The sequence below is a fragment of the Medicago truncatula genome, chromosome 1 (genome assembly GCF_003473485.1).
Source record: "Medicago truncatula cultivar Jemalong A17 chromosome 1, MtrunA17r5.0-ANR, whole genome shotgun sequence".
Lineage (NCBI taxonomy): Eukaryota > Viridiplantae > Streptophyta > Magnoliopsida > Fabales > Fabaceae > Medicago > Medicago truncatula.
In genome coordinates this window covers 42,130,949-42,142,794 of record NC_053042.1, presented here as the reverse complement: position 1 = coordinate 42,142,794, position 11,846 = coordinate 42,130,949, and the positions used below count along the sequence as shown (strand labels likewise).

The following is an 11,846-nucleotide window of genomic DNA, read 5'->3' as shown; positions in this document are numbered from 1 at the left end:
TTTTACTTTCATTATTGCTAGGAACAGAAACAGATTTAGTTACTTTACCTATAAAAAAAACAAATTGCAGAATCTTTTTTACTTGATATATGATTTTTTTTCTCCTGTCACTAACTTTCATGCTATTGAAAATGACACTTAAACATGTCCATCGTTTTCTAGACAGTAGAGTAAAATATTCACTTCCATTATAGTTTTGATACTTTTCCTTCTATGCAAGTTTTACTTTTCACTTGCACAATGAAATCGTTGTACTGTCTGCAAAATCATGTGAATTATTTATCTTTTTCTCACTATGAAAAGGACAGCATCAAAGTAATGATTAATTGAAAGAATACAAAAAAAGAGGGGTCATTTTCCTCTGAATAGTCTTATTTGGATACCTCTGGATAGATGTACTTTGACTTTTTGGAACATCTTGTGTACTTTATTTTCTATATATTGTTTCATCAATTTTGATTTTCTATATATTGTTTTTAATGATAAATATTAGTAATTAAACTTATTAGAAATGTTAGTGAAATATTCATCATTTGAACCTACATTTATTTTAAGGGTAATAGTCATTTTGGTCCCTCAATATGTAGTAAGTGGTCACAATAGTCCCTCAATGTATAAAAATTTCAAAATAATCCTTGATTATGCAATTCATTCGTTAAAATAGCCCCTGATGATAAAATGCTTCATTAATATTGTCATATTAATCCTTCAATATATTTACTTATTGTCGTATCAGTCCTTATAAGTACTTACTTATTGTCATTTTAGTCATTATATGAAAAGAGTTATTACGAGCATTGATAGATTATCCCTTTATTTTATCCATAGTTCTCTGATATCTTTTTCTCACATTGTCGCACACAATTCATAAACAAGACTAGCATGACCATGGTGTTGAATTGAAAGTAGTTTATTTAATGTATTTCACATACAGTATGTGCAATAAGACAATGACTTCAAAGCTAACAAGGGTCATAAAAGCATGCCCAAGTCTTAACACTTGAAAGGTTGAAACATTGTCCTAACAGTGCTTTGCAAGCAAGAAACCTTTTCAGGAAGTGAAATAAATAAACTCTGGATTGGTTGCTCTAAATTGAATACAAACTTGGTTAGAATAACTGTTATTGAGATCATTATATAAAAATTTGGATGTACAAGTACAACATTTACTTCTAACCAAAAGCATGAAACAAAAATGCAACAGAATAGAGAATATTCTAACCAAAAGCATGAAACAAAAATGCAAGAGCATAGAAAAGGTGACTCATATCCTCAAGTTGGGGTCTTTTTTGTTATTTTAGGGCCGCTAACCCCAAGTCCATTTCCACTTTGTGGCCCAATAGTCTCAGTTGTTGCTGAGTTACCAAAACACTGTCCCATCAGTAATTTGGTCTGGCCTAATATTGCCTATGTTCATATCATTGTTCAATTATGTTTTTCTCAATTCTGAATAAAGTCAAAAAGATAAATACTTTTGGTTATGAATAAACCATTTCAATAACAAAACATCAAATAAGTCTAACTATTTTGATATAACCTATAAGTTGCTTTCATACGCCATCCGGACTCCGTAGAGCTTATAGAAATAAGTTGAAAACAAATTATGAACATGTCGTAAGTTATTTTCATAAACTCTCTCATAAAGACTCTTAAGTGCTTATGTCAATAAATAAAGTTTAAACAAGGGAATCCAAACAGATGCAATGTTCCTCAATAGGACAAGCAAGTCCAACATACAATACAAATAAAACATACCTTGAACTGCATTCCACTATTAAGATAATCCAGTACTAAAGTTGTAAATATAACAAACAATAAAGATCATAAAATCCACTACCAACTAAAGTTGCATTGCAAGACTACAATGATAGCCATGAAGAAACTATCAACAGAGGAAGCATAGAAAGAAGACCATAGCACACAAAAGAATCAATACTTTCAAATGTATTCACTTTGCTAACAATAGTACTCCATAGTTGTCCAACTATACCATCCTCATCATCATCATCATCATGGTTTCTCAAAATTCTTCTATCATTGTCAGCATCGTCGGAGATTGATTGATCCAAAGACATTATAGTTTTAGCTCTTCCCCCAAATTTATAGGCTGAATCGGTGTCTATTGCGTTGATAAAGGTCCTTTCTATAATAAGGAGTTGATTCCAACAAATAAGGATTATACGAATCAAAAAGACTACTCAAAGAATCATTATCATATAAATTAATCCTCTCCAAGAAATTAAGAGTTTGATATGTAAAGCGATCAACGACAGAAACACCCAAATCCAAATCAGAATGATGTGAATACGAACTCTCTCCTTTCACACTACTTCCAATAGCTAAAACACCAGGTGAACGAAGGTCTGAGAAAAGAGTAGCAGCTTGACAAGTATCCACCATTATCAACAACTCCTTAAACCTGTGATTCTCTTTCATCTCATTCACAGCATCAGCTAAATCTTTGCTATAAAGATCTTCCTTCTCCTGAAACTTCAAAACCTGATCACTTCCATGACCTGACATAAACAAAAGAATGTTACTTCCTTCGTCGCTGAGAAGTCGTTTGGACCTTGGAATGTTTGGTTCGTGACGACCTGTTAGTAGACGGAGAAAGTTTTCCACATTAACATCATAGCCACGATAATCAACCTCTACTTTTTCACCGTAGAGGTTGAGTTTGTGGTTTTCGTTATTAAAAACTTGGGAAGGGTAGCTGTTTCTTGCGTTACAAGGCATGTCATCAGGAAGCATGAGTATGATTCTTTCGTCGGGTATTCCTAGTCGCTTAACGGTTGCATATATTGATAAAGTGTTGGCTATGTGTCGATAATTGAACCAGAAACGAGAGGTGCAGACTAAAACAGCCCAATTGTTAGTGTGCATCGTTGAAGAAGAAGAGTCTACGGTATTTGTGAGAAATATTATCAGCAATATTATCACAAGTACTTTCATGGTGGAACTCATCATTGAAGAGGCGGTGGCCGTCACTGTCTTGCTGCCCTAGGGTTTCTTGGCGGAGATGAAGCCAATATATATATATAGAGAGAGAGAGAGAGGAAATTTATAGAGAGAAACTTAGGACACAAGAAATTGGATCCCGCTTTTATTGACATGATTTTAGGATAATACTTATGTTGCATATCAAATTATTATTTATTTCTATTTTTTGATAGAAAAAAATCAGCGAAAATCTATCCAGTTTGATTCAGGAGCAAATATTAAGGAAATAAATCTTAGCAATCAATTCAAATCTTCAGCACATCACACCAATATGAAAATAAAAAGATTTAAAAAAATAAAATAATAATAATATTAATAATAATGAATCTAGCTTGTGTGTAGGCAGCACTCTACTTAGTCAAATGGTCATCAAGATTAGGGATGTAAATGGATATTCATGGATACGGATACTGTGATATATGTGTCCGTTCCGTTAGACAAATATGAAATCCGTGCCCTATCCATATCCGCGCAGATATCCGTTTAGCCGGTAATCCACGAATTTTGAAGTATCCGCGGGTTTATACAGATATCCATGGATAACATTTATTAAAAAAATAAAAAAAAGATCATTGACTATTATATAAAAACAAAAAGTTCATCACATGCATTTTCTATTATTTTTAGCAAAACATAATATTCATACATTACAATAACAACAAAGATCATTGACTCAACAAAAATATAAATAAAGTTCTTTGATTTGACAAAAGCATAAATAAAGATTATCATATTCAATTAAAACAAAGTTTCTTGCTTCAACAGTTCCGACCACTTTCACTTCTTTTTAAAAGGAACATTATACATAATTGAAAAGTCATGTAATTACTAATAACAACTCACATTACCAAAGTTTTTTGCTTAAGAATTTGGATCGTATTAAGGTTATTTATGTAATTTAATTGGTTTAATAGCGGGTATAGATATCTGCGGGTGCGGATACCATTAAATTCACATCCATATCCATTAATTAGCGGGTAGTTAAAATATCCATTTATTTCGCTCCGTGTACATCGCAGATTTTATCCACAGATATCTATGGGTGCGGATTTTTTTGTCATCCCTAATCAAGATAGCACAACTCAAATTTTAAGATCAAATTTTAGCTTTAGAAACAATTAGACTTCAAACTTAAAATTTGAGTCGTTTTTTGTGATTCTATCAATGAAATAGTTTTTTAAATTGACTGATTAAGTAATAATTCAAATCGATAGTGGTTTAATAGCATCAAATTTATGTCCAAAAAGTGGAACTAGAGTCTAGAAAAAACTGCTCGGTTCGGTAGCGTTTTTTGCACTCCCCAATGTTCGGCCCTCACTTTTTATCATACCTTTTTTATTTTGGCACATTGACTAGACTTTGCATTTGATTCGGTGAATTATGATTATGTAATTTTCATAGTTATATCATTGTATGTGCATAGCAAATGGAAAAGTATCGAAGCTCAGCATCTTTGTAGTCGATGCATTGTTATATGGCTCGGTCCAAGGTGAGCAAGTTAAGGACGAGTTATGTAAAGGTATGTGAGCCATCCAATGGGTGCTATTCAACATGCTTGTCTAATCATACATGTAAAAAAAAGGGATATATTGAAACAAAATTAGTTAGTATTATAAACAAAATTTGAATCTAATTAATTCTATAGAAGAGATGGATGGAGTAATTATATGATATTCCACAACTCTAATCTAGTAATTTGAATCTAATTATTTCATAAAACAAATTTGTTCATCTGCAATTCCATTTTCAATCATAAAACTTCAATCTAATTTTCCTTCCATTTTTCTTCCCTTCACAATTTGTCTTCGGTTTTAGACTCAATTTTTATCTTTGATTAACCTGAAACCGTAGATTTCCACTTTGTATTTTTTTATTCATATGGTCATAAACTATATTTCCTTTGTCTTTATACATTTTTGTCTATAAAATCAAATCCCATCCACAAATTTTAATCAAATATGTGGGTGCTTGAAACCCTTAAAGAAATTGAAAGAACGTCAAAATTATAGAAACTGAGATAAGATTCATGATCAAGAAACCAAAATTTTGCTCTTAAAAAAAAAAAAAAAAAAAAACAAATATATGAGTGGAAAAAACAAAAAAAGTAATGTGAAGCCTCAGTACCACAGCCAAGAAATTTACATCAAAGTTATTCAGATGGTAATTCCAGTTCTATTTTTATCATCATGGGCTTCACTAAAACAACACAACCACCGAGACCAAACACAATTAAAATCATAATTTATAGAAATGTAATCTCACAAATTTGTTGCAGAATAGTGCTAATTGGGAAGTGAGTTGCTATCAATAAATATAGCTACTTTCATTTGGTGAAACTTGCCGATGAAAAAAGACCAACTCACTTGTTTAGCACTATTTTTTCGCCAAATATAGTTGTTGATTTTGATCGTTTGTTATGTTGTTTGATCGTATAAAATTAAACCAAACTAATTCGATTGAAAGAAACATCAAACAAGGAACAAGAGAAGCAACTGCGCTGTCTAGCTTGTTAACATTTGAGAGGTATTTATATAGGCAAGTTCTATGGTACACTTAACAATTTGAGTGTATTGGTACACCAAATTCTTAAATTAATTGTTAAATGAGTTATTTTTTGTAGGAAAAAATTATTTTCTATCACCTATAATTATAATAACTAAATCTTATTTACCAAAAACGTCAACGCAATAAAATTTGATTTTTCTGAATTCTTATTACTCATAATAAAGAATTTTGAGTATTTTTTACAATAAAATGTAAACAAATTAGTATGATTTTTATAAAAAAAACGAAATGATGTTTTTTCATATAAAATGATATTTTCTAAAATATATATGTCAACAAACACCTATTTTCTTCATAAAAAATGATAATTAATTTATAAAAATTGTAAGCGAGAGTACGATACACCGTAATCTACGGGTGTACCATAGAAATCCCCATTTATATATATGCCATTATTGATTGTGTGGGCTATTAGGTTAGGGCACCGAACTTATCTTGGGCCAACAAATATGAGCTCTAACATTGGAAAAGTCTTCTTCCTAACCCCCAAATTCTACATCCTACCCCAAAACATTTCTTTTATTTTTTTGCTAATATACCCCAAAATATTTATAAATATAAAGTTTTCCATGTAATTTATAAAAAAAAAAAAATTAAATAAGTTTATTTTGTTAGTATCTATAAATTTCTAATATTTCCTTTTTTTCCACAAATTTTCCATTGTAAAATCCGATCTTATATATCATATATGTGTTTTTTTTAGTATGCTGAATTTTTATTTATTTATCTACACTTTCATTTAAAGTGGGACTTCTAACTCACACTTAACACATTAACATAAGGTTTGACTATTTAACACAATCAATTACTAGTAATCAATTATGTCCTTTCAAAAAAAAATGTGTCTTGTCGTTAATCTTCTAATTTCATATACTACCTCCGTCCCTAATTATAAGGTTCTTTTGAAAAAATAACGGAAATTAAGATAGTGAATATTTCTATTAAATATGTTTGTAATTACTATTGTTTTTACAATTTTATCCTTTAAGAAAGAGTGTTGGCTTATGTTTTCAACATTCTATTTATTGCTGATTGAAGAAAAAGATGTATAATAAATAGGGGCATGTATGTAAAGAAATAATTAATGTAGTTGAAAATAGAAAAGGAGTCTTATAAAAAGGGACAAAAAAAATTCTCAAAAGGGTCTTATAATTAAGGACGGAGGTAGTAATTGATCACGTTTTCGCTTTGGAAAAAAAAAAAACATTTTTCAATGACAAAAACGTTGTAACTGATGCACAAATTCAGTTTTTGTATTTGGATTTCTAACCAGGGGTGTTCAAAACAGCCATAATATTAAGGGAACTTCTACGGTACACTCATAAAGTGAGGTGTACCGGTACTCCTGCTTCATAATTTTATAATTAACGATCATTTTTTATGTAATAAATAGCTATTTGTCAACATTTATATTTTATAGAATATCATCTCATAAGAAAAAACATCATTTCATTGTTTATAAGAATTATAGTAATTTTTTTTTACATATTATCATAAAAAATAATGAATGTTCTTGATTATGAGTGATAAAAATTCAAAAAATAATAATTTTATTTTGTTGAAATTTTTGATGAATAAGATTTAGTTATTATAATTATAAATGATAAAAAATAATATTTTTCTTCAAAAAACAACTTATTTAACTATTAATTTAAAGAGTGGGTGTACCGGTACACTCAAATATATTAGATGTACCATAGAATTTGCCTAAAACTGAACTGTACAAAAAACAACAGAAATGTGACTAAATTAACAAACTGAATTGAACGAGTTTGGTTTGATTTGGTTCAGCTCATGATTTATCAATGCAATTCACTTCAGACGGTTCAATTCAATTTTTAGTATTTTAAAACTAATAATCCTAAAACAATAATTTGGCTGATTAAAAAAAAAAATTGGTACAATTCTATACAAAAATATTAATTCAGTTCAGAAAAATCATTTTTTTTTTAAAGTTAGTTATGATTTTGTTCAAAACTATAGAACCGGTGCACCGAACCATTATAATAGTTTTGTTTGGGAAGCAATTGTAAAAGTTTGGTTAATTATGATTTGTCTTGTACTATGAACACCCCTAATTCCAAACAAAGGTACGTAGATGACTAGTAAGTACTAATGAATATGATATCTCATGGAGTGTGTTGCTCGCATTATTCTTTGAACCTTATTAACACTTATTTGGGTCTGGGGAATCATCACAAAGCAATCACATTGGTGACTTGGACGCTACTTAACCAAAATCTTAAGGCAGTGTAAGAGTCCTCCCACCTATGTAGTGTTCAATAATCAATATCCATTTTTCCAATTAATGTAGAACTCTTACTCACATTTGATATACCAACAATTTTTATCTGTAAAATTGATGATAATCAATTTTTTTTATCAGATAAGAATGGTCAGGTCATAACATAATTCTTTTTTTTTTTTTTTTTTGAAAGGAGGTCTTAACATAATTGATGAAATGTTAAATACACTAAAACAAATACAAGGATGAAAGTGTAAATAAAATATCATATGAAGAGTGAACATATTATACTCTTCTAAACACCAGATTATGGCAGCTATTGTCGCAAGGGTAAGGGCAGTCAATAGCTTTGACAACTTCTCGATCGAAATACCAGTCTCCAACAGCAACTGCAATTGGCTGTATAACAAAACATGATTATTCTCTGATAACAATAGACAGAAAATAAAATCGAATAAAGCTTAACTATTGATTATTACATCCAAGGCATTAAAGTCATCAGTGGAACTATTCAAAATTGAACATACCTTGTCATCAATAAGAGGAGAGTCATCTGCAAACCATGTCTCCTGTCTCTCGGACTGGCAATGAGCGAAACAAGAATTTATAAACAGTCCAGTTTGAGATGATCTTGAGAAGTCTTTCACGTCGTCAAGCATTTGATTTCTGAAGTCTGTTTCGAAGGTGAGATATAATATGTCACAATTGCTGTCTATGATTCAAATTAGTTGATGTATCTTTTATTGCAACAAAATTAGCAAATTTCATTTATGTGCATGAACTTTTTAGCATCATTTACAATAGTAGAGATTGAAAACACCTTGGAGGAGCTGAATTTGAGATGAGTTACAATTTGCATTGTTCGATTTGCAGTCATTCCAAGAGCCAAGGGGGTCAGCTGTTGATGGGGCTAAACTGGCTCGGATCTGATGGAAACATAGTTCATGTCATGAAAACAGTATTAATTATATATTTATACGTAATTAGCATAAAATCAGATATATCATTAATGTAATAGGAGTACAAGATAAAGTAAGAAACAGAGTATTAGTATTAATCCATTTTACCTGCCACACATCATAAGCCGCGTTGAGTAGAAACAATGGTGTCTCGACATGTTCGACCACATTCTGAGGAAAGAAGCACTGGACGAAACATGCTTTGAATATTCAAAACTTGATGTCTAAAATTATTTTAAAGATTAGGAATAGCAAGACATCTTGAATGAGAATTACCGAAGTTGGGTCCATTTTGTTGAGACAACTTTTTGGCAGATTTTTCTGGACTTCCTACAATTTCAACACAGTAGTGATATCAAATATTTGCAAAGGTTCTCTTAACCTTTTATCAAAGAAGTAAAACAACTAATAAAAGAGTTTATTGCAATGTGCCTTCACTTGACAACCTAAGCTTTTAGGAGAATTAGTAATTAAAAATGTACCAAAACTTGAAGAACTATGTGGTTAATGGTTTGAAATTTGGATCATGCTATCAATTAATGATAAGAATTACAAATTTATGGTATAAATCTACCAATGCTATATTCTACTAAATAGTTCATTCGATTAGTAAGTTAAGCACTACCTGTAACTGAACTACACCTCCAAACATATTCCTCAGTGTGCGTCCTCCAGATATATCAATTCTACACAATTGAACAGATCATAGACTATATATAAGTGTCTAGTCAATGGAACATGCTAGAAGTAATGTAAATAAAAACATTGAACTTACGCATCGAGAAAAAATCCTGCATCGCTAAAACACTTCACTTTTGAAGATTTTGGTAACAAGCTCTGGAACTCATCACAATGTATTATGGATGCTAGACCACCCGCAGAGCATCCAGAGAGAAGGGCCTGATATACATATATTGATTAGAACAATCCACGAAAATTAAGATTGAACAACAACATAATGAAAAATGGGAAACCTGTTCAGCATTCTGCATTCCTTGAGACAATAATTCCTCTATTGCAGCTAGCCATATTTTTTGTCCTCGAAATTGAAGCCCTGCAGCCTGGAAAAAAGAACCAAAATTCACACACATGTTACTCAATCATAAATTCCAAATGATCAATCTTTCGGTAGCAATTAACTCAGCACTAAAGGCTATGTAAGAGAAATCTCGTTATTATCAGAAGTAACAGCTTTCCATAAAAATGTTAAGGGATTTTATAGATAAGAGGGGGAAAAAACTTTGATACTTTCACTCACCTCATTTTCACTATCTCCAGCAAAAGACGCTCCATCACAGTACCTTAATTTGACTCTATTCCAGTTAAAGAAATCTGTGCATGGAATAGAAGATTATGTCCAGATTCATGACAATTAAAACACAGACTTGAGTCTACATAAGTTGCAGCATCAATGAGGGCAGAGTTTAACTGAACTACAAGAAACTAATGCCAAAATTATGTAGGATAAAGAAAATACCTGGGTTTTCTTCAGGTTTATTGCTCAATATTCCTGTGAATGGTATTTGATTTTCCATGTATTTTGAGGAACCACGATGAGTCTTTTTTCTGTAGACACAATTTCTGACAGTATCACACCATCCTCCTCCCTACAGGTATTCATAAAGCATCATGAAAAAAACTTAGCCAAGGCATCGTTAAAGAAAGAGTTGAAGCAAATACAAAATTTTCTCCATCGACTTTCTTCTAAATATAGTAGGCAAATTTTAGAAACTATTAAACCTTGAAAATATTGTTATTAAACTTTGGACATTCTTTTACATACCTCAAGATGAATAAGCCAACTATTCGCGCCAGATTCAAATCCACGATCCAGATGGTAACCGGGCAATGTTCCATCCAAACAGACTGTGGTAATAAGACAAATACAAAATTCACTGATTTGAGACAATCTTTACTCGTTTTAACACAATAGGTTCTGCTATGTTATCAAATAAAACTAACTCAAACAAGCATAAGAATACTCTGGGAAGCACCGACACATACACAACATGGACAGCGGACACCACACTTGACACATAGACACTGTTAGTAATTGATACGACAAAAGTGTTTAAAATGTAACCACGTATGTCAGTGAGACGTCTTTGTCGAATATTGGACACGTTTTCAATCAGAAAGAGTTTGTGTTATGCACATAATGAAATTTGTCATTCAGCGTTATATTAATTAAAAAGCATACATAATACACCTCCACTTCACAACAGTATGAGACACATTCAGACAGTAATCAATCAAAATAATATCCATTAATCTACAATAAAGAGAATCTAAAATGATGAGGTAACAGGTTAATCATCTAAAATTCACCAACTAAAGTAATGGGTTGGCTTCAAAATGTGGCATTTCATACAATAACTCAAAGGGTATACTCTATGCAAGGTTCTAATACAAATAAGCACATTTAAAAAATGTGGCATTTATGAAAATAATTTAAGTGAGAAAAAGAGAGACACCAGCTCCTTTGGAATCAGCTCCTTGAATGAGAGTGAGGTCTACCATATGAGGTTGCAAAACGACATCGTTTTCAGAGAAAGAAAGTGTTGTGTCAGATCCAGAGGAGATAAACCCAGAAACTAAGAATGTCAACAAAATCAGCAGCAGCTTCATTTTCATGTTTGTTTGTGCTACTACTGATGGATACTAAGGTTCTTCAATTCATCACACACACTCAGTTTCTGAGTATTATTGATTTGTTTTAAGTAAGGAACATTTTTTGTTTCTCAACTATTGAGGTGGAAACAAAAAGGTTATCTAACAAAACAAGCATCTACGAGATAGTATACCCTTGTCGTGTGTTGTCTTTTTTATCATCATGTTTTTCTTATAATAAAACTTTAATCTATCATATCATATCTTATAAATTACGCAAGATCTTTATAATCAACTTACTCCTTGTGTTTTTGTTTTTAAAGTAACAAAAACAAAATTTTAATTAATGTCTCAAGAGTTTTTACTAACATTTACCTTAAAATAAACACCTAATTTGATCTCTTATTTTTTTTTTTTTTAAGGAATCTCTAAATTTATTAATCTCTCACCAATTTGGTTTATTAACT

The 11,846-nt window shown here is 31.0% G+C and overlaps 2 protein-coding genes and 1 non-coding gene across 3 annotated transcripts; all 3 read right to left on the bottom strand.

Moving 5' to 3' along the window:
- Positions 1–2,100: 2,100 nt before the first annotated feature.
- On the bottom strand, positions 2,101–2,959 carry LOC25484732 (GPI-anchor transamidase). The gene has a single exon (XM_024775068.2). It carries the CDS (start codon positions 2,950–2,952, stop codon positions 2,101–2,103), a length of 852 nt encoding a protein of 283 aa, XP_024630836.1. The 5' UTR covers positions 2,953–2,959.
- A 2,150-nt stretch (positions 2,960–5,109) lies between these two features.
- LOC112418809 (small nucleolar RNA snoR77Y) lies at positions 5,110–5,194 on the bottom strand. The gene has a single exon (XR_003008889.1). It is a non-coding gene; the product is annotated as a small nucleolar RNA snoR77Y (small nucleolar RNA).
- Positions 5,195–7,924: 2,730 nt separating this feature from the next.
- On the bottom strand, positions 7,925–11,618 carry LOC25484731 (pectin acetylesterase 10). Its single transcript, XM_013613678.3, has 12 exons — positions 11,244–11,618; positions 10,553–10,635; positions 10,247–10,376; positions 10,028–10,101; positions 9,744–9,830; positions 9,545–9,669; positions 9,395–9,455; positions 9,046–9,099; positions 8,878–8,955; positions 8,631–8,736; positions 8,338–8,483; positions 7,925–8,209 (listed from the first exon to the last, which is right to left on the bottom strand). Exons 1-12 carry the CDS (start codon positions 11,401–11,403, stop codon positions 8,096–8,098), a joined length of 1,218 nt encoding a protein of 405 aa, XP_013469132.1. The 5' UTR covers positions 11,404–11,618; the 3' UTR covers positions 7,925–8,095.
- Between the last annotated feature and the right edge of the window lie 228 nt (positions 11,619–11,846).